This window comes from Phasianus colchicus, chromosome 21, assembly GCF_987193195.1.
Source record: "Phasianus colchicus chromosome 21, bPhaCol1.hap1.1, whole genome shotgun sequence".
In the NCBI taxonomy this organism is placed as follows: Eukaryota; Metazoa; Chordata; class Aves; order Galliformes; family Phasianidae; genus Phasianus; species Phasianus colchicus.
The window spans coordinates 7,985,801-8,008,175 of record NC_143456.1 but is presented as its reverse complement, the minus strand read 5'-3'; the positions used below and the strand labels follow the sequence as shown (position 1 = coordinate 8,008,175).

At 47.2% G+C, this 22,375-nt stretch overlaps 2 protein-coding genes across 2 annotated transcripts; both read right to left on the bottom strand.

Moving 5' to 3' along the window:
* Nucleotides 1-72: 72 nt before the first annotated feature.
* GDPD1 (glycerophosphodiester phosphodiesterase domain containing 1) lies at nt 73-16,300 on the bottom strand. The gene is made up of 10 exons (XM_031591538.2): nt 16,030-16,300; nt 12,628-12,670; nt 10,378-10,513; nt 9,859-9,904; nt 9,111-9,229; nt 8,578-8,667; nt 7,896-8,029; nt 4,851-4,910; nt 3,965-4,016; nt 73-3,481 (listed from the first exon to the last, which is right to left on the bottom strand). Exons 1-10 carry the CDS (start codon nt 16,163-16,165, stop codon nt 3,359-3,361), a joined length of 939 nt encoding a protein of 312 aa, XP_031447398.1. The 5' UTR covers nt 16,166-16,300; the 3' UTR covers nt 73-3,358.
* Nucleotides 16,301-16,776: 476 nt separating this feature from the next.
* On the bottom strand, nt 16,777-22,116 carry SMG8 (SMG8 nonsense mediated mRNA decay factor). Its single transcript, XM_031591543.2, has 4 exons — nt 20,424-22,116; nt 19,562-19,707; nt 18,354-19,229; nt 16,777-17,206 (listed from the first exon to the last, which is right to left on the bottom strand). The coding sequence occupies exons 1-4, from the start codon at nt 22,114-22,116 to the stop codon at nt 17,009-17,011; spliced, it is 2,913 nt and encodes a 970-aa protein (XP_031447403.1). The 3' UTR covers nt 16,777-17,008.
* Between the last annotated feature and the right edge of the window lie 259 nt (nt 22,117-22,375).

Here is a 22,375-nt window from a genome sequence, read left to right as displayed (position 1 = left end):
AATGTATATAAGAAACTTCTTTTTCTGAGCATCCGTCCAAAGGCCACCATCAAGATCTGGAAGTTTACTACATCCTAAGCACAGTTCCATGACAGAAATCACACAAAGAATTCATAAGGAAGTAGTATTTAGTTGTAGATCTTTTATGAGCAAAGATATCTCAGTGTGTCACATTTCAAGAGCATCAATCTTTCCTTACAAGAAAAGAAAAAAAATAAAATAAAATCACTTCACAGATTTTCAGCTAGAGAGGTCCAAAACTGTTTCAGCAGATTAAAAGTGCATGGAATACATGCATCATCCTTCATACATGACTTATTTTGCAAAAGATTGAGAACATTGCAGTACGTATTAAACAATACTTAGAGTTAAAATTACCCAAAGGGAAAAAAAAAGAAATCTCTCCTGGGAGACAGAAATTAACTGAACATCCTCCTGGACGGCTGAGCAAGACCCCAACAAGTGGTTTTCTGTACAAGTGGTTTTGAAATCACATGGAACATTCAAACAAAGCAATTCAGAGCAAACATCCTACAGCTCCCTCAATTCCATGTTATTTACAGATAGTTAGCATGGCCTGTTGTGCACTGGTGCTCAGATTCATGGCTTCTTCCACACAATGCTGTCAGCTCCTTTACTGTGGTCCAAACCAATGACTGAAGGAATTCAGCAGTTTTTTTTTTCAGCACTGAGCCCCTGCTTTCCATATATCTTATTTAAACTTCAGGTGTTAAGTAGCAGATTTATCAAAGAGAGCTCATGTCTGAACAGCCCAGTCAAAAGCTACAGCAGGCGTAGGAAGAGCAGTGGTTGAAGAAATGTGTTGAGCATCTTTGAAGGCACAAGTTCCCAACACCACTCCTGCAGCAAAACAGGGAGCTTATAATGTAAAAATAAAGTCCATTTTAATAGCAGTGTTTTGTCAGCCAATACAGAATAAAGCAAAATAGTTTGCTTATGCAGTGGGAAAATGAAGTCATCATGTGTCCCATGAGAGATCGAGTCCAGAAATCAAAAGTGGTGTTTTAAAACTCAGCTATTCCTAGCCTAAGAGAAGTCCTAACTTGTGCTATTCAGTAGCATCTGATAAAACCAGAATTGCATTTGTATCTCAGTGGAGATGTGCACGTTGGAAATTGGACAGCAATAAAACTGAGTAGAAAAAAAAAAATATGCTGCACAAAAATGTAGGATCTGGAGCTATAATTGAATAGTAAACCAAATTCAAACAGAGAGGGTAGAAGCTTTTTCATTTACCTATTGAGATCCATATGGAGCCCATTCTGAAACTGTTCTGTGAATATTAGAAAACAGGAAGAAATATTGCTAGATTGATTATTAGCAGTTACCTGACCAGCATAACTGGTCTGAAGTGGAAACAGGAAGCACAGCACATGATAAATCATGTAATCCTTATTCCTATGAGCAGGTAGGAAGTTACATTTTCCTCTCAGCCATTCAATATACAACAAGCCTGATTAAATTAAAAGGAAATTGAATCTACAGCCATCTTAAGTAGGCAGACATTGAGAAGGACACCATTAACTCACTTGCCACCACTGTCACACGTTCAGTTAAAGTGTAAATGCAGTAATGCCTTCTACTTCATCTGTAAGAACTCCTTGGAAAGGAACTTCCCTTCTCTTAAATGGACATTGCACAAATGTGGTTGTGCACAACACAAATGAATATTATCCATTCAGATGGACTTGGCAATCTACCATGATGGGTGTAATGAAATAGCAAAGATGCTCCATAATTACAGGTATGGCACAGCAGCCTTGTAGTGAAACAAGAGCCCTTCCAAGTTTCAGATGGGAAGGGAAAAAATTCATTGCTTTACAGACTTTTAGAGTAATGAGTATATCTTGCAGTGAATGTATCTCTTGTTCTGGCTACTGTGTTTATTATTAAGTGATATCATTTTCACATGAAGGTCCATAAGGAATGAGATACTATCATCACTACACAACAGCTGTGTTCCAGCAGTACCACCCGATGACTGGGCTCTATACATGTCATTGTGAATAACTGAGCTAAAAAAGAGTCAAATTCTTTCTGAAAAACCCTAACATGTCAATGCCAAAACACGGGGGCATCACAGGCTGACACTCAGAGCATCTGTTCAGAGGGGCAGAGCAGCACTCAGCTCTAAAAATACATTCCTATCCCTCCCCATTCCACAACACTTGGGGATTCCTGGCTTTTACTGGTAAAATTACTTCTGAGTCCATGCCCATAAGCTTCATCAATATTGAACGTGGAGAAAAAAAAGACTAAAACTTACAGGCATCCTAGACTGATAGCTGCTCCTTTTACAGGCATATATATATATATCTGCTGTGGGTGAATTCATTTAAAACAAACCTTTTACATTGTTCCTAAAACTCCTGACCAAATTTAAAGTCTTCTTTGGTCCCTCATCCAAAAAAACAGCTTCCCATTAATCGAGCCAAGAGGTGTCGGAACGATGAAAGTGAAAAAGACTCCTAAAAACATCAGTTTCCTTTGGGAAAAAGAGTATTTCAAAGGAAGTGTCATCTATACCCATCTTCCTCTCTGTGCAGCTCAGTGCTGCCAGGCCATGGCAGCCTGACAGGCTGCTCAGAACCAGGGGCAAACCCAGATCCTTGTGGAAGAACCAAGCAAACTCAGCAGCAAGCTTAAATGCTGTGTCTGGACCTTGGCCAGTGAGTCACTGTATTACCATCACATCAAAAAGAAGTCTAAATACAGCTGTAACTGAAGCTGGACATTCTTATCTGTAAGAATAATTGAGGAAACCTACACTGACCAAGTGGGTTAGTTTTGGTTTGGAAAAAAAAAGAGAAAGAAAGAAAAAAGTGACTGCTTTTACTACACTTCACAGGCTGAACTGTCTGGCTGTCCACAGATTCTGCTTTCTATTTCTCCTGTGCATTGTTTCTCTTTCTCACCCTTCAAGTGATCCGAAAAGTAAAAGCAACACAAGCAGTACATACACAAAAGGTACACTTTCAGAAACCCTTTAGTTTCTGCACACTAAAATATAATTGGAGTAATTGAGGTGTCTGCTTAGGAACACTTGTGACTGATAAAACAACACTTATTATCTACAGGTATCGTATCCAGCAACTTTCTTCTTAGTCAGGACTATTAGTGAAGTGCACCTTTGCTACATGATCTATTTACAAACGTAAACTATGTAATTAAAGTCTTAAAATAAATAGACAGCCTTTACATTAGGTTGCAACCTGACAAGGTCAAGAATCACCTTCCCAACAATGTGATTTGTGTACGTTGCTCAATTTTTTTTTTTTTTCTTGATTAAATTTCTTGGCTCCATCTGCTCTGCAAAGTCTTCCTTGTTTTCCTGTATTTACACGGGGTAGTTGTGTAAAAACTCCTTGAGCTTTGTTGGATAGTCTGTCATGACTCCGGTTGCTCCCAGATCAAATGCTCTCTTGTATTCTTGTTCTTCGTTCAGTACCCAAATATATACCTGCAATACAGAAAGGCCCATTATTACAGGGAATACTCAAATAAAGAGCAGTGACTGCTGACCCAGATTGTTTCATGTGTGACAGAGATGATGCCACACGTATTAAAAACGTCACACTGCAATGCCAAAACACACAAATGTATCCTTCCTCGAAGGCAAACAGTGTGTGGGAAGACATTTTCTGGCTGAATTCAACTCCAATGTCACCCAAATCTTCAGGCATCTCCAAAAGTCAAGAAAAGCCCCAATCAGGAAAGCAGCTTTGCACATTTTGTACCTTAAGACTATCCATCCCCTACTCTTCCCCCAATCCAAATAATGAAGATTTGCTTCAGGTTATGTAGCTCTACAAAGGATTTGAACTGAAATAATCCTCACAGAAAGCAACAGAGAACACAAACCCATCTTAAGGCCACGTCTGCCTTGTTCAGATTCTCCCCAGATTCTCTAAAGCAGATTTCCTCTAGCTTTGCCACACTGTACCTGAATGCCCCGAGCAGTGAGGTGATCAAAAAGTGCTTTCCTCATTAGCAGTCTGCAGAACAGAGAAAGATATTTGTTCAAGAACAAGGAGCACAGATGGGATTTTTAACATCAGTTGATGTTCTGTAACACAATTTCCACAGAGCATTTAGATTCCATGGTTTCCACAAGAAAAAGTGATTACAAACTCAACTACAGAAAGAAGCTTGAACAACTCAAGCCCACCTAACATTTCCAGTCTGAATTAATCATGGCTATTTGTATCAGTGTTCTGAAGATGAAATCCTTCTTTCCTGTACAGATACCCCTGTATCGTGGCCAATACATCAATCCCTCAGCCTTCAGATGAGATTTTTGTTCTTCACATCAGATGAGAGAACTCTCCTGATTTGCCACTTAATAAAGCACATGGATGGCAAACCCAGAAGCAGCAGCAGATGCTCACTGCATCTTCTGAAATTGTCCAAGTTCCCTCTGAAGCACAAATAGCCTTAAAATGCAACACTCTGTGTGAGCCAAACAGCACCTGATAACATCAGGAAGCAACCACAACCCCATGAAACACAACAGAGCTGTGCTGTGCATCTGCCTGCATGGCAAACAACTGAACAGGCACTCAAGTATTTTAAGTCACACTGGAATACTCTGCACTGTTACTGTATCTCAGTATGTTTCTGTGTGCCTGCATGAAAAAAATAAGTATACAGGAACATAAAGGAAAGATTTGAATATGATTTATGCTGCACTGACAAAAAATGCTAGAAGAATCTGAAAGAAATGCCAGCCCAAGAAATACTTGTCGCCATCATTTGCTCTTCACTGCTTAAGCCAACTGTCAATACTGAAACTAAATATGATGAAACATTTAATAAGGTTAAAATCTTACGTGTCAGCTAGCCAGATAATAAATTTCTGGCTTCTTGACATCTTTTCTGGTTCTTTCAGCCTGTTGAGGAAGAGGATAAAAAATGAGCAGAGCAGTGATTAAAGTATTGAGATGTTTCTGCAAAAGAAACGTGAAGAATGAGTCCTGCAGTTTCTCAGAGCAGTAATTTCCCTTTGACTTCAAGACAGCGACTTAGAATTGGGTTACAGGAGAGAAATGTGCCACCCTTAAGAGGAGCAGCAGGGGTGGGTGTTACATTTTCAGTATAGTATGAGAAACAAAGTGCACAGGAAATCTCAGATCTATTCTGGTACTGACTTCTCCTTAGCCTTAAACTAATTTGTTCTGTTCCCATATCTAAGAAAGAAAAAAAGTGCAAAAATCAGTTATCTGTCCAGCATTGCAATGTACTGCTACCTGGATGGCACCAGCACCAGCTGCCTGAAGGTGGTATTTGCAGGAGATGCTATCAAACACTGCTATGCACAAACATCCCACACTAACAATAGTTGAACTCAGAGCTGGCTAGAGCCATGTTAAACATCCTGATCGTGGGATCAGGAAAGCCAAGGCGCAGGCAGAACTGAACTTGGCCAGGGACGTGAAAAACAATAAGAAAACCTTCTACAGGTACATTGGCCAGAAGAGACAGGCCAAAACGGGCGTACCTACTTTGGTAAATTTAAAAGGAGAAATGGCTTCAAAAGATGAAGAGAAAGCTGAGGTGCTGAATGAGTTCTTCACCTCGGTCTTCACTGTGGCCAGGATTCTAGTCTTTTTCACGTCCCTAAGTCTTGCACCCCCATACCTCTATGTGGGGACCAAGGAGGTAAATCCCTCCCCACTGTAAGGGTTGAGCAAGTCCGAGAGTGCCTCCTTAGACTGAATGAGTGTAAGTCTATGGGGCCAGATGGCGTGCATCCCAGGGTCCTGAAGGAGCTGGCTGAGGTGGTTGCTGAGCCGCTCTCCATCATATTTGAGAAGTCGTGGCTGTCAGGTGAGGTCCCGGACGATTGGAGGAAGGGTCACGTCACTCCCATTTACAAGAAGGGGAGCAGGGAGGACCCGGGTAACTACAGGCCGGTGAGTCTCACCTCCATGCCTGGGAAGATTATGGAACAGATCCTCCTGGACAATATGCTTGATCACATAAAGAACGAGCACGTGATCCTAGATAGCCAGCATGGCTTCACCAGGGGAAGGTCATGCTTAACTAATCTTGTGGCCTTCTATGATGGAGTGACGGCATTGGTGGACGAAGGGAAGGCAACTGATGTCATTTACCTGGACCTGAGCAAGGCCTTTGACATGGTCCCCCATCACATCCTCATCTCCAAACTGGAGGGAAGTGGATTTGACGGGTGGACAACTAGATGGATAAGCAATTGGTTGAAAGGCCGCAGACAGAGGGTGGTGGTCAATGGCTCTATGTCCAGGTGGAGGCCGGTAACGAGCGGTGTCCCTCAAGGGTCTGTCTTGGGACCGGTGCTCTTTAACATCTTTATTAATGACATCGATGAGGGAATGGAGTGCACCCTCAGCAAGTTTGCTGATGACACCAAGCTGAGTGGTGCAGTCGATACGGTGGAGGGAATGGAGGCCATTCAGAGGGACCTTGACAGGCTGGAAAGCTGGGCTCGGGTGAACCTAATGAGGTTCAATAAGGCAAAGTGCAAGGTTTTGCACTTGGGCCGGAAGAACCCCAGGCACCTGTACAGGCTGGGGGGAGTTGTCCTTGAGAGCAGCTCGGCAGAGAAAGACCTAGGGGTCCTGATAGATGAGAAACTTAACATGAGCCAGCAGTGCACTCTGGCAGCCCGGAAAGCAAATGGGATCCTGGGCTCCATCAGGAGAGGGGTGGTCAGCAGGGATAGGGAGGTGATTGTCCCTCTCTACTCTGCTCTTGTGAGGCCCCATCTGGAGTACTGTGTTCAGGTGTGGAGCCCTCAGTACAAAAAAGACATGGAGATTTTGGAAAGGGTCCAGAGGAGGGCCACGAAGATGATCAGGGGGCTGGAGCACCTCCCCTATGAGGACAGGCTGAGGGAGTTGGGTTTGTTCAGCCTGGAGAAGAGAAGGTTGCGGGGCGACCTCATTGCAGCCTTTCAATATCTGAAGGGAACTTACTCCCAGGAGGGGAGTAAACTCTTCATAAGGGCTGATAATAGCAGGACACGGGGAAATGGTTTTAAGTTAAAAGAGGGAAGATTTAGGTTGGATGTTAGGGGGAAGTTTTTTACTAGGAGGGTGGTTAGGTCCTGGAACAGGCTGCCCAGGGATGTTGTGGATGCCCCGTCCTTGGAGGTGTTCAAGACCAGGTTGGACGAGGCTCTGGGCAACCTGATCTAGTAAAGGTGTATGTTTGGTGGCCCTGCTAGGCAGGGGGGTTGGAACTACATGATCCTTGAGGTCCCCTCCAACCCAGGTCATTCTGTGATTCTGTGATTCTGTGATTCTGTAAACATAGAGGACCAGAAATTTTGCATAACTTTCACTTATGAATACCCCAAAGCAGCTGACCTAACAGGAAATAAATACTATTTGCTATTTTCTGGGATAGAACTATAAAGATGCTGAGCATACTCTTTACCATCACCCTGCCCACTTAATGGACAGAAATGAATGGACTGAATTCTGCCTCTGCAAGAGAAGCATCGCTACAAAACTTTTAATATGATATGGTCAAACTCCCAGAACACTGAGAGCAGTGAAGTCATCACCTCAGTCATCGATTCAGACAGGTCTCAGTGTCCCTTTTCTTCTTTAGGAAATGAAAATTTCAATACCTGGGACCCTCCTACCACTCCAGTCTGAAGTAAAAGCACTGCTTCCAACAGAACTGTGCTCCTTCCCTGTAAGCTGTGACACAGCTCCTTCAGAATGCACCACATCACTGTCTGCCTACCTGCTTGTGCAGCATATTCCCCTTGGAAACGTTCCACTTCACTCTCTGTTCATGGCTCAATTCAATGCTCAAGCTGCCATCATCACCCGCTTGTTTTACAGTTATTTCAGCGTGGCACCTACCAACCAACTCCAACTCACTTGAGGATGATGGAAGGCATGGGGATTTCCAAGAATTCTTCCTTGAAAGGAATGAATGGCAGCAGACCGGTGTAGAAGAGGCCCAGAAGCAGAAGGACGCGTTGCAAACAGAAGATGATGGGAATGTCAGCATTCTGCAGGAACCAGGAATGAACAATTATACCTCATCGTGGTTAAGATAACCATATCAGCTTCCCTTTGAACTAAGCATAATTTAATTCACTTCTAAACTCTATAATTTCTTAGCACAAAAAGGAATAGCAGTTACAGCTGTAAAACAGCTTTATGCCAATATAAGTGAGTGGCAACTAACCTCAAAACCCATTACCTTAATAAAAAGAAACATACAATAAGCAGTCTTTATAAGAATTGCTTTTGCACCAGATGAATGATGCACAACCCTGGCAACAGGAGGTCCTGGCATAAAAATCATAAGATTCCATATATTACAGAACAATTAAGCTTTGTTCCCTAAGTGTTGTATTGCAGAATGTATGGGTGCTAACGAAGCTTGATTTGTTCTAACAGCTTTTATTGTACATACAACACCCATGCAAAATTTCAGATCATTACTAAGAGGCTGGCATGGCTCCATCAGTCTTGATTTACGGGGTGCTTTCTGTACATGTCATCACACAGCAACAAGAGGGCAAGAACAAAGCTCAGCTGGATCCACTCTTACCTCCTTAAGACACTTGGATACCACCTCGTAATTGACATTCCCCCATACTGTCAAATGCTCTCGTTTATACTGACTCACCAGCTCTGAGACCTGCAATATAGAATCCAAAAAGCAGAAATCCAACATGCTTTCATTGACTGACTATTACACGCTGAATAATTGAATTTTAATTGCTACTTTTTTACTATATAAGTCACCACAGGAAAGACAGATCTCCTACATCCTCTCCCATTTTAAGATAATTACACTACTTTACATTCAGGGCAAAGAGAGAAGGATGCCATGGGAGGCAGGGCCAAAGGCCCTACTGTTATCCAGATAGATGAAAGCAGGGGCTCTTCCCTTGTCTGCTGACATGGTTAGATCTTGCACTAGATCTCTATGCTCCACATTATTCCATATGTGGAATCTAACGTGAAGGATGCCAGCAGTCTGAAATCCACGTTCTAGGAAGACTTCAACTCCAAGAATCTCTTTTCTTTTGGAGCTTCAACGTCCTCACACGAGGTTCAGCCTCACACCTTTACACGCACCTTCCTGATCAACACGTTGTTGTTCACTTTGATGTCAATGTTGACAGGAGTTTGTGGAAATGCCTCAAACACCTCCTTCAGGAGAGGGATGCGGTTATCTTTTCCCTCTGAGTGACTTTCTGGGGAAATAAGAGAATTGTCACCACCGTGGCCATTTATAACATACTGCAGGCAGATCTGAGATGTCAGAGCATTTCTTATCTCAGCAGTAAAAGCAATGCACAGAAATAAGCCACGTTTTCCAAATTCAATCAACCATCCAACGAAACACCAGCACCAACTTCACCCACAGTTGTAAGTAATTATGAAAAGCTCATTCCTGCAGTGAAAACGCACTGAGATATTTTGATGTCTAGGTCCAAACTGCACAAGATTTAGTCATTATTTTTGCAACAGCAGGAGTGCAGGCATCATTCAAACCAAGAATGAACCAGCACGGGCTCAGCTGCCACATTGCAAATGCAAGAAGAAAAATCTTTCTTTCTAGGAAAATGCCCATAGAGGACTCCCTAAGCAGAGGGGACAGATGGCAAAATCCCCAAATTTTAATGTCTGAAACTGCTTGTGGGTCTGTGCATCACCACACATCACCAAAACGACTGTATCTGCTTTTTGACACTTCTCTTGTCCAGATCCTGGTGGAAGCAAACACACACTTCTCCACTCCCTTTGCCAAAATAAGACATTGCCAGATGGAAAACGAGTTACCAAAACTGCAAAACCTAAACAGCAAAGGACAAAAGCTCACCTTTCTGAAAGGCGACATCCAACTTGCAGAGATATGGTGGAAGTTCCTCAAAGGGGGAAAAAAAAAAACAACAACACTGACTTAAATGCAGGGATACAACCACGACTCTTCTTGAAAAGCAGATAAACGTTCATAAGCCAGGTAAGCTATCTTTAAAGATAAAATTAATCAATTCTTATTTCTTGCCTAAAAAGCAATTGTGCATTTTGTTCATTCATTCTGGAACTATGTGGCATTCTTGGAGCTTTGCTACCTGCTGCTGAATGAGGCACAGTGTGTCCAGACACCCCCCGAAAACTGAGAATTCCACTTATACTGGATGGAAAGGCAGTTCAGCAGAGCAGTGCAGTGGGATTCCTCTTCCAGTTTGCCCATCGAGTAGTTGGTTATAGGAGAACTTGTTGGCTAAGCTTCCCCTCCTTTGGCTCTGCACGCACACACAGCCTTCCTGCCCACCCCAACCATTCTACAAACACACTCCTAAGCACCACCGAGCACTAAGGTGTTCCTGCAACTCACAGAGTACTTGAGGTCAGATATGTTGACATCGACTCCCGTCGATCTCTTCAGATTCTCATCATGGGACACGACCACTTGCTCATCTTTGGTCAGGTGACAGTCCAGCTCCAGCATGTCTGTTCCTATGTTAACAGCACTGGAAGCAAAAAAAAAATAAGTCTGCCTTGAAGCACACATGTACTTTGTACAGGTCCAGGCCTAACACACGTATGTTATTCAGCCTCAGTGAAGGCACTTTGCCTGCTTTATGATGTAACAAATCCTCACAGCTATACTGCCAAGCAAGGAACAAATAACTCTATTGCAGCAGAAAGCTGATGCAAGAATAAACAAAGCACTGTGAATCACAGCTGGGATTTGGACTGGGAGCCTTGGCACTTTGTCTGCTGCAACCTGCCACTCAACATATAGAAATATCACAGTTTAATGGATCGTTGGCTCTACAGCTCTGTACCAATGTGAGATCTGTATCACCACAGAGAACGCTCCAGGTTCAGTAAAGTGCCTTCTGAGATCAGGTTGTAAAGCAGAACACGTTTGCAAATGAGGATGGCAGAGTTCTTTGCTCACTGAAGTTCAGCTGTTTTCAAGCCATGGCAAGGCCTAATAAAGGTATAGGCTTTATAAATGCTGAGCTGACCAGGATCTTTCATTGCTGTAAACACAGTGTTTAAAACTCTCTCTCTAAACCAAGCCTGATCATAAAAGAAATGGAAATGAAGCAAGATAAAAATATCTGGAGAGTTTACTTAGCAGCTTCCTGTCAGGACAGCACTAACCTACACTGCAATAAGGACAGCTGTGTCTGTGAATGAGCTGCTGGGGTATCTTTTGTGCCAGAGCCCCAGGTACTTTAAGATACTGCAATTGTCTTCTTTAGCTTAACAGTAATTATTCTAAAATCTCAAACCACCACAGAAGCATTCACAGCATACGATGCTAAGAGCCCAACGAGTCCACAAGGATGTTTTTAACCACTTTGGCACAAAGAACTAATTGCTCTCCAGAACACAGTGATGCTATTTGCAATTGGCAGCTGTGAACAGTTTAAAACTGATCTGGACCTCAGAGCACGTGTTACTCTATGACAGAAAGGTAATTAAAGTGGTCAGAACAGCAGCAGTGTCATCACACAGCACGGTCTGAGTCCCAGGACAGTCCTTAACAGAGTTTACCTCTGAGATTTAAATACAAATCAGCTGTGGCACAACTTTTTTTTTTAAGAGCTCTGTCCATATTAATCCAGTGTGATGCTACATCACAATTAAGGCATGGTTGAAAAAGGAGCACTTTCTGGAAAGCGTCGTAGCAGAGCTGGGGAGAGGCAGGCCAGCAGGAACCAAACACACAGCTCTGCTCAGCTTCCATGGAGATAGAAAAAGACTGCAGCACTTTCAATGGCACTGTTTGGATGGGGAAGCTGGCACTGCTCCGCCTGCAAGGCTCTGTGCAGACTGCTGAGCCCAGTCTGTGCAGTTAAACCCAAACAGCAGCCCCAAAGGAACAAAGAGGAGCCCACATAATTTGGTTGCTGCTCTTTGGCAGCTGTGGTTTGAGACGTGCTGCTTTTCCAAGGGCTTTTGAGAATGCTGTTAGAATGCACTGCTTCTTAAATGCTTGGAGGCTTAAAGGGCTTTCCAGTACCAACTCGATTGTAAACCCGTAGATAAGAGGCTTTCACACGTTGTGCAAATGAACTGTGTGTGTGTGGGGAGAAAACATAACTCAAACCTTCCTAATAGCTTTACAGATGGTATATTAAGTTCATTAACATTAAGACTTCAGTCCTCGTGGGAGATGAATTCTTAACCTTCTGCACAGAGGAGGGAACTGAACGCCATTCAACCACAGAGTATGGAGAGCAGTGCATACAGCAGCCAAAATTCAGATGACCTGAAGGGCAGCAGCACGTGGGTATCTGAATCTGAAATACCCTTTTTTTTTTTTACCTTCTCAGAAGGTATGGTACTACTTACAAAAATAGCTTCCAAATGACAACCCAACAGATGTAATCTCCATCACATGGGGAAGCACCACTGTTTAATTTGCTGGAAGATGAAGAAATGAGACCCCAGATTTCCTCGTGTGAAATTAGAGCCTGAGTTAAGCAACTCATGCAAGTCATGCACAGGAGATGACTTCAGTGCTGTAACCCAAACTGGTGGAAGTCAGATCATTAGTGATTACTTCGCTCATTAAAGACAATGAGGACACTACAGACACAGGCATACAGGTTCCATTTCTACTCACTGGTGAAAGGCTGCCATCGTGTTTTCCAGGTTCTCTCCAGCACCTATAAAAACAACAAGAACAGGCACTGAAACCTTTCCTTCACCTCAGTAGAGGAAAGAAATACAAAGGTTTTAGATTCGAAACACATTTTGAGGAATTAGGATGAAGACAGAGTTGGGGGGGGGGAAGCCAAGGCTGTCACCTTAGATGTGCATGCTTTGAATACACAAATGAGAGCATTTATTTTAGCAAAGGTGACACCTCTTCTGTCAGTGCTCCTGAAACAGCAGCAAGCTGTCAGCAAGCTGCTGGCAGAGAGGGGTCTCACACACGGGGAATGAAGCACATTAAGAAAAGAAAGGAAAAGCCAATTCATTTCTTCCTCTGGCAGAAATAAACCCTGCAACTCATCCTTCTTTACATGGAAACCTTTGAAGCATCAGCATGGTGAGGGCTGTGCCTTCACCCTGCCTCTGAAAGGTGCTACGTATGGAGAAGCAGAACTGCAGGAAGCTACAGGGAACGACCAGGAAGGATATTGATGCAAATCCCAACTACTCTGCAGTGAGGAAGGACAGGCTCTGTAAACAGCAATTATAGGAGCTGCAGCAAGGCTCTGCCCATTAACGAGGCTTTGTCAATACACACTTATCTAAGTCTGTGTTTATTTTGTGCAAATCTGCAATACTGCAGTAAAGCAATGCAATTCTACATGCATCCAACTGGCAATTTACAGCTGTTTTCATTGGGTTACCTGTGCTGGTAAGCTTACAGAGGGGCTTAACTGACAGAATCCAAATGACCAAACCTCTGTGGTTTAACACATGGTAAATCCACTGCAACTTCTGCAGTTTGGCATTCAGTGATGTTTTATGAAGTTTGGCTTTAGCATCAGGAAGAGGTGAAGTGGTAGAAGCAACATGGGAATAAAGGAGAGCATGAGAATCCCATCAGATGGTAACAGATGGGAAAGCCCTGCATAGCACACAAGTTATTAGTTATAAATTAACTACAATGTAAAAGTTTTAGATAACTGTGACCATACAGCCCTATATCCTGAGCTGGGAGAGACGGAAAGAAACCACAGCCAGCACATTATCCCAACATATATGGGTAGAAATGTACAAAAAGAAGATTTCTGATGACTCCTGTGACAGATTGTGTGTTGGGCAGGGAGGAGTGGGGACTCAAACCAGCTGGAAGCAAAAAGCCTGACTTGTGTTATGGGGAAGTGAGGAACAGCACTCAGAGATCAGCTGAAATGGGAGCTGTACATCAGCAATATGGCTTCTGTAAACCAGAAAAGGGAACTCCAGCAAGAAAGCTTTGCAAGCATCCCTGTGGGACACGAATGACCCTCACTAAATCCAGTTTCTTCAGTACAAGCGAGACATGGATCCACCAGAGAAGGGCTGTGAAAGTTAAGCAGTGAGGTATCCTTGGTTGAGAGCACTGGGATCATTGCCTGAGGGACAGAAGCTCAGGGGAGATCTTATCCCCAGGTACAAACAGCCAGCGGGATGGAAGCTGAGCCAGCCCTGCCATGGGGCAGCACTGAGATGTGGTGAAGCAATGGGAACAGACTGAAACCCTGGGATTCACTTTAGGCACAAGGAAAAAAAAAAAAACAAACACCTTTTTGGAAGAGTGATCAAACACAGGTTGCCCAGAGAGGCTACAGAGCCTCCATCCTTGGATGTACTCATCACCAAGCAGGGCTCTGACCAACCTGCTGAGGGTGGCCTTGCTTTGAGCACATGGTTGGACACAGAGACCTCCAGAAGGTCCAACCCACGACTGCTACATGAAAATATGTCCCTGCTCAGTGGGAAACCACTGAGACACGTTCCAACTTCAACCACTCTGCCATTGCATGACATCTCCCACAGGCTGACACAAACCTCACAATGCCACCTTGGTCAAACAACAGCTCTGAGGTGCAGCTGCTGCTGACAGAGGACTCCAGCACAGAGAATCAGGATCTCATTATTGACCCTGGCAATGAGCAATTTCAAAACTATGCCAAAAGTAAAGAAATAACTCAGGGATGCATCCACAGAAGAACTATGAACTGAGATAAGAAAGCTCCTGTATGAAAAAGGCCTCTGTTGAGGAACCATAAACTTAGATAAGAGTCCTGCATGAAGAAAGCAGCCAAACCAAAGCATGCCAAGCCTCACCTCGGGGAGGAAAAAGTCAAACAAGCATTACCTTGAGCTCTGCAGTCAATTGGAGCAATGCAATGAGGAAACCTGACACTGCACGTAAAGCTGCAGCACGAGGAGCAGCAGAGTCCCACAGGAATCCATCCCGAGGTAAACACTGCAGGGTATGAAATGTAAGCAATCCTCAGCCCTATGGCAGGCGATGAGCAACGCTGCCCAGACGTCACTCGGGCTTTATTTCCAGCCAGGTGCACTCGTGCTGCTCACAAAGACACGGGGCAGCACCGAGAGCCGGACTTTGTCTCCAAGCACCCGATGAATAACGCTCCCTTTAGGGAAAGCTTTCCTGCCGTTCTCAGTGCTCCCTCGGAGGATCAGGGCTGTGTCTGAGCTGAGGCTGCAGCGCAGAGGCGTGAACAAAAGCAGATTAAGGAGGTCACACCGAGTGCCTGCAAAGTCACCCATTGCAAGTTTGCAATGGCTTCCCGATTAATGAATGGGTGGGAATCAAAATTAACTGCCCAGCAGGAAATAAGCAGCAGCCACGTGCCGAGCAAAGCGTGCTTTGTGCTATATTTAAGGTGATGAGTTATAAGAAGCTCAGCGTATCCCATAAAGCAAACGAAAGAAATCCAAGCAGGAAAAGCTTTCAGAGCTCAGCTCCGCGTCGCGCGAATAACTCACAGGAAAGGAGAAATGATGGAACCGCACTCAAAGCACATCCACAGCACTCAGCCTATGGCACCTCGCATTGAATATAGGGCAAAACCCGAGGAGACAACGGGTGGTGTTTCTCCCAACCGAGCACGGCTCGGCGCTGACCCCCGCTGAACCAGCACAGGACGAAACCTCCTCTGCAGCTCCCCCTTTGCAGAAGGGAGGGGAAAAAAAAAACAACCCCCAACCCAAAAGTTTTGGGGTCTTTTGGAGGAGCGCTTTTACCACCGCGCTCATCCTCACTGCGGAGCGGCGCTGGGGGCCGCGGAGGACGGAGCGATCCGCGCTGCCGGAGCTGGGATCGTCAACGCAGCGCCCGGAGGAGGAAAAGCACCGCACGGAGCCGATCGCGGCTGACGCCGAGAGATTAATTCGGCTCTGAAACGAAGCGGCGGTCAGCAGGTGGCACCTAAAATTAGGCGGGGGGAGGAAGGCTGAGAGCAGCGCGCCGCGGGCACGGCTCGGCCGAGATCCGCGCTGCCGGCGGGGCAGCGCTGAGCGACGCGGGACCCCCATCACCGCCCCCCGCCCCACTCACCGCCGCGGTGCGAGATGTGCCGGCAGCGAAAGCGCTGCCGCTTGGGCCGGTGGAGCAGCCCCGGGCACTTGAGGAGCAGCGCCGAGGTGAGGACGTATCCTCCCAGCGTGGACAGCACGTAGAGCGTCGCCGACATCCTGCGTTCCTCCGGCCGCCCCGAGCGCGCACTCCGCCCGGCCGAGCCGCCCCACCCCCGGCCCGGCCCTGCGCGGCTCCCCGCGGGGCGGCGGCGTTGCGGGATCCGCTCGCTTCCACTGCGGCCGCGCAGCCGCACCGCTCCCTCCGCCCCCGGGCCGCGGGGAGGCGGCAGCGCGCAGGCGCGGATCCCGGCGCTGGGTTTTGCGCGGCTCCGCGCTCAGCTGCCGGTGCGCGCTGCGAAATGCAAAGCGGGTAATGAAACGATGCACGCCTGCTAATTGGAGACGTTGGGTACCACCGCTCCATCTAGCAGACGAGTCGTGGTCGTAGGCTGTGCTCGTTGCTAAGCGTTCTCTAATAGTAACATAGAGTGGCCTGGGTTGAAAAGGACCGCAATGCTCATCTCATTCCATCCCCCTGCTGTGTGCAGGTCGCCAATCAGCAGACCAGGCTGCCCAGAGCCACATCCAGCCTGGCCTTGAATGCCTGCAGGATGGGGCATCCACAGCCTCCTTGGGCAACCTGTTCCAGTGCCTCACCACCCTCTGATAAGTCTTAGAAAGAGGGAGAAGCATTATCACCCAAACATCAGTAGTACAGGCTCTTTATTGTGATAACCAGCTTTTATTTTTTACATACAAAACCTGAATAAACAGGAAAAAAAAAAAAAAAAATCGCGTTTTTCTTGGATTCCCTTCTTCACTTTGCCTTTATTTCCAGTCTGTGTTCCTGGGAAACGCAATGGGAATCACAAAAAAAAATCAGTGATACCACGAATCTAACTCCATAATTTGGATTGGGACCGTCTTTTTAAACTCAAAGCCATTTCCCAGAGCACTCCTTACTGCGTCATCGCTTTCAGTATCCCTCGGAGAACTTTGTAACTCATCAGTTGTTGGCTTTCCTTTGGAGGAAAGCACGGCCCACGCTCTGTCACGTACGCATAGGGGAACCTGAGCACCCACAGCCCGTCCGATGGAAGAGTGATTTCCTGCTTCTCAGGGTAGAACACAGGGCAGGGTGGTGGCCCGGGTTGAACCTGAGAAGAAGCAGCAAATGAGCAGATCGTCAATCACCATCAGAATCATAGAACTGGGTTGCAAAGGACCACAATCCTCTTTTATTTCCAACCCCCTGCTGTGTGCAGGTCGCCAACCAGCAGCCCAGGCTGCCCAGAGCCACATCCAGCCTGGCCTTGAATGCCTGCAGGGATGGGGCATCCACAGCCTCCTCGGGCAACCTGTTCCTCTGTGTGAAAAATGAAGACTTAAGAGCCAAATGAATCCAAGGAAGTCTACTAAGTCTTGCATACAGTCAGGATCTCACCCACTTCAGCAGGCTGCAGGAAAAACCACTGCGCCACTCACTTCTGTGAGCCATCCACAGGCTTCCACCATAGGCAAGATGCTGGATTTAAGGCTGCAGCTCTCAATAAATCACAAGCCCATCTCCCTCTAGGCAGTACTAACCACCACATTAATGGGATTCCAATGCTGTAGCACAGACACCTGAGCTGTTACTGAAAGCCATGTGAAGGATGGGAGCAGCACTTATTCTAGGTCATCTATAAGCCATATTAGAAAACTGAGAAAGCCTTATTCACACGAGGAACTGATGTGTGGAACTTACAATGCATAGCATAGCAAATTTTCCAAATATTTTTACACTCTTAGGAGTCATAAGGTGTCATATAGATGTAAGCTGGGAATAAGCAACAAAATGATGCCAGCAGAAACAGAGCCTTCAGTTCTTGCCTCAGTTTCAAATATGACAAATTGCTTACTGCATCTGTTTTCTTCCACTTCATCCCACCTTCCTCCAAAAGGATAAACTGAAATGCTCCCTGTGGAGTCTGATGGCTTTCACAAAAACATCAGAAATCAGTGAGACAGGAGGACAAGAATGAAATTAAGTAACTGTTGAGCTAAACTGCGTGCTTTTATATTACTGCTGGAATTCTGGTGGTAAGTCTCAATTAGCATTCTTCCTTAACTTCTAACAACAACAGGATCCTATCTGAGTAGTTGAATGTATCCCATCATAGAAGCGAGTTCCACTGTCAGCATTAAGGAACATTTCCAACTCAGGGAAAAATCCCCAGCACCCTTTGGCTCCCACTTTGTGCCCTCTGGCCCTGCAGTTAATGCTGCAGCACTCAACCTTAGGTAACAGTTTCCATTTCTTACCTGAGGTGTCAGTGTTATTTGCAGCGGAGCGTCGGGAACCACCACAAAGAGTCTCATGAACTGAGCATAATGGGGCTTGAGTCCCCGTCCCTGAGTCGAGGACAGGATGTAGAGTGGCATGTCAGAATTGAGGGCTTTGATGGCAGACTCCTTCGGCCCCCCTCCCATCACTTTCATGACCTTATCAGGCCCTGAACACATGAACCTCCTTCCACGTGCATCTTCGTATTCAAAGCCTACAAAAGCTCGAGCTATGTCATCCCTCCGCCTTCCTCTTCCCATCACAACTGCACTTCTTTTTGCAGGAATAGCCTTGTTAGGAGCAGGCCAGGAATTGGTATCTAAGTCTCCTTCGTCCTCAGCTCTTGTCCTGATGACAATGTCCCAAGGCATTAAGTAGTTTGTTCCCGGGATAAAGCCTTGCTGGTCCAGGCCTGTGTGGAAGTTATAAGCCTTAGCAGGCCCCAGCTTAACCAGTGACCAACTGGAGAACTTTGGCAGAAGGCCTTTGGGGCAATTTGAATGGAGCATCCCAGGGAGGTACTCGACAGTGGACGCTTGGCGATCCACCAGGCTTGGCCTTTTCTCACTTTTGGACTCCCCACTCTGCCCCTGACCTTCTGCATTGTCCCCTCCTCCCTGGGCATCTGGTGGGTAAGTGCCCAAGCTGCCCGTTGACTGACCCAGGCTGAGGGCTAAGCTCAGACCTGTGCTTTCCCCCTGAGTCTGAGGTTCTTTCTCTTTAAGTTTCTCAATTTCGCCCTCTGGAGGGGCAGGCGATGCCTCATCCCTCGCAGGTGCTGGATCAGGTGTGCTTGGCTGAAATATGGGAAAATTGATGTGCTCCAGTTTCCCGCAGCATTTTTCTTCCAGCAGCTATGAAAAACAAAACGTGGTTAACTTGTCACTTCTCACTGATGGGAGAGTGCAGTCAGACCATTCAGAAGGTACAATTCAGGCTCAAGAGATCTGTGCTATGCGAGAATCAAAACAGCAAATGGAGGACAGCCTAAGCATGATGGATTTAAAACAGACCACGTGCAATTAGCATGCAGTGGAGAAGACTTTAATTGCCCCTTCAGCCCATCGTGCTTCCAGGCACGTTTTCCCTAAGCAACGTTTACAAGTTGATAAGGTTAAGAGGACACTGATTTGTGTTGATGATGCAAAAACACCGCATGAAGCAAAAATAGAGACTCAATCATTACCTGGTAGAAGTCGTAATTAGCTGCTTTGATGTCAAAGGGGTCATCACGAGGAGCTTGTTTTCTTCCACAGTTACAGGCACCAGTGGAACGAGCCCGGCTGTTGTGGTACAGGATTGGGGGATTTCTGTCTGCTTCTGGCTTTTCCCCTAGAAGCAAAATCAATCAGATAAAACGCTCACTATTTCTAGAGACTCTTTGACTCCCTTCATCCATTGCCTCTTCCTTGCTGTTTACCTAACAAAACCAGCAACTCCTTTTCTCTTTCCCCCCCTCGTATACAAAGTTCCAGTGTAGATTACACCTCTAAACTGTATCATCTTTGCTTTTAGAAGCTTCTTGCAAGGTATAAATAGTTCTTCTGCCTGCAACACTTATCTCTCTGTTTCCATCCCTTGATTGCACTCAGTCAAGCTATGTAGAAGGAGGCAGAGGGCAAAGAACTTTTCCCAAAGAACTTTTTTATCCCCTGTATCTCTTGTTAGAAGAGCTCCAGTGTAACACCTTCAATTAGCAATGCAGAATCAAAGTTATTACTGAGCAGGCTTGCTCCTAAACTTTACTTACTGTGAGTGGGGCAGTGGTGTCTGTTTTAAATAGAATTCAGAGGATGCAAAAGCATAAGGACATGAGGATAGTTACTGGACATTATGCCTCTGTAACACTGACAGCATGAAACAAGGCCTTACCACCTATAGCTCCTTCTATACCCTGTCCTGTGCACTGCAATTGCACTGTGTGTGCTCCCACCACCTGCAACACACTGCTCAGAACACAGGGCCTGAACTGGTCACTGAAGGTAAAGGCGATTTAAAATAGGCACAAAATTAAGCAGAGAGAACCAACAGCAAATGAGTTTCTTTACCTGCTTTGGGAAGCAAATGAAACTTGTGCACGCAGTGCTGGTCAGTTAAACTTCGTTCCTCACAAAGCTGGTGCCCGTTGCTCCAGAACTTGTAGCAGTCCTCATTCAGCTGCATGGCATACTTATGGAAGGCCGGGCCGCGGGCGTGCTGGCTGTACACACGCAAGGCCTGGGCCAGCTGATTCTTATGGACTGTCATGGTGTAATTGTGGGGCAGGTTGGACTGATAGGCACTGTGGGCCATGGGGAGGGCTTTCTGACAACGGTTTTCGGAGAATTTGGTGTCTATATCTAAATAACCTTCCAGAACTTTGATGCTGCCCATGATTTTTGAGCTCAGTTCACCAGTGAGTGAAGTCGGGTCATCATCTTTGCCTTCGATGGTCACTTCGTACAGCTTTAGAGCTGCAGCCACCCACTTCTGGTAGGTCGGGAGCTCAAAGTGAGAGGGCTGCGGGTTCCTCCCCACGCTGTCATCGAAGCCCTTCTTGCTGAGCACCAGCTCCACGTGCTGCCACAGGAACTCCTTCAGGGTACAGTCCACCAGCTGCCCCGAGGAACTGGAGCTGCTGCTGCTGCTCTCTGCATAGAAGGAGAGCTGCTGCCTTCCGTGACGCATCATCTGATACCTCCGGGGTCCCGACAGGGTGGGAGCCAGCAGGGACTCTGTCTCCCTCATGGTGCAGTTGCTCCTGAGCTGATCGAGAAGCATGGCCACGGGATCCTCCCCGTCCTGCGCCCCACCGGCCACGATGTACACGAAGGCCTGGTTGGCAGGCACGGTGAACAGGCAGTTGATGCTCTGGTTGGTCAGCACCCTGCTCTTGCGGAAGATACGGTAGATCTGGTCCTCCAGGGCGTGCTGCAGCCTCCTCTTGGGGGAGTGCTTCTTGGTGGGGGGCTTTTCCAGGTGACCGCAGGGATCCTGGCCCCTGCCCGGGGGGGGATCCACCTTCAGGGCCCCGTTGAGCTGGAAGAGGAAGAGCAGGCGCGGCGGGCAGGGCCTGCAGTTCAGCTTCCACTCCTTGCCCACAGGGCAGTCCTTGATGGCAGCCTTCAGGGAGGGCAGCACTTTCTGCCTCAGCCCATCCAGCGCCCTGAAGACGCGGTCGTAGGTGATGTCGAAGGAGCAGGTCGGGTGCACCAAGAGCAGGATGTGGCACACGGAGAAGAGGTAGAGGAGGCTGAGGCAGTGCAGTTTCTCCTGGTGCTTCCAGAACTCGTGCGCTTCGGCGTGGGGCAGCGGCACTCCGGGGCCGTTCTCCCGGCTCTCGGCGGCCGCCAGGTCCCCGCACGCCCGCAGCAGCTGCGGCGTATCGCAGATGGAGGTGAGCACCAGGTACAGCACGCGGCTCTCCTGGCTGTAGTACGCCTGCAGATGGTTGTAGTCCCTGCCGGCCGCCTCGCCCTCCCTCCCCGCGCCGCCTCTCGCCTCCTCCGCCTCCTCCCGCTCGAAGAGGGGAAACACCTGCCGGTCGCACACGGTGCTCACCAGGGCCGCTTTCTCCGAGCACAGCTGCAGCGCGGTTTTGCCGAAGATGCCCACCACGCAAACCTCCTCCTCTCCTGGAGCCGCCGCCGCGCCCGGCCCCGCCGCCGCCGTTCCGCTCGCCTCGTTGCCGGCCAGCAGCAGCTCCCGCAGGCTCACCGGCCCCGCCATCGCTTTTCCCGGCCCCGCCATCCGCCCCGCCATCGCTCCGCCCGGCCCCGCGCCTGCGCCGCCGCCGCGCCTGCGCCGCTCCGCCCCGCACTGCGAGCATTGGACGCGCGGCGATTGAAACGCGTGTATTGCGGGACGGGCCGGAGTGACGGCGGGTACATTGACCGCGGGGTCGGTCGGTTTGACGCGAGTTCACTGCACGAGAAGCAGTGCAGGAGCGGAGCGCTTCGCCATTGGGTGATCTCAGAACTGCGGGCAGAGCAACACCAGTCCCAGGACGGCCCCGCTGCTC

Coding starts and splice junctions, on each gene's coding strand:
- GDPD1 (XM_031591538.2), bottom strand. CDS start 16,165: ATGTCGGCGACGCTCTACGTGCTGTCCACGCTGGGAGGATACGTCCTC. Junction 10,514..12,627: donor ACGATGGCAGCCTTTCACCA/GTGAGTAGAAAT, acceptor TTTTGCTTCCAG/TGCTGTTAACATAGGAACAG. Junction 4,017..4,850: donor ATTATCTGGCTAGCTGACAC/GTAAGATTTTAA, acceptor TCTGTTCTGCAG/ACTGCTAATGAGGAAAGCAC.
- SMG8 (XM_031591543.2), bottom strand. CDS start 22,116: ATGGCGGGGCGGATGGCGGGGCCGGGAAAAGCGATGGCGGGGCCGGTG. Junction 19,708..20,423: donor TCATTTGCTTCCCAAAGCAG/GTAAAGAAACTC, acceptor TTTTGCTTCTAG/GGGAAAAGCCAGAAGCAGAC. Junction 17,207..18,353: donor AAATAACACTGACACCTCAG/GTAAGAAATGGA, acceptor GCTTCTTCTCAG/GTTCAACCCGGGCCACCACC.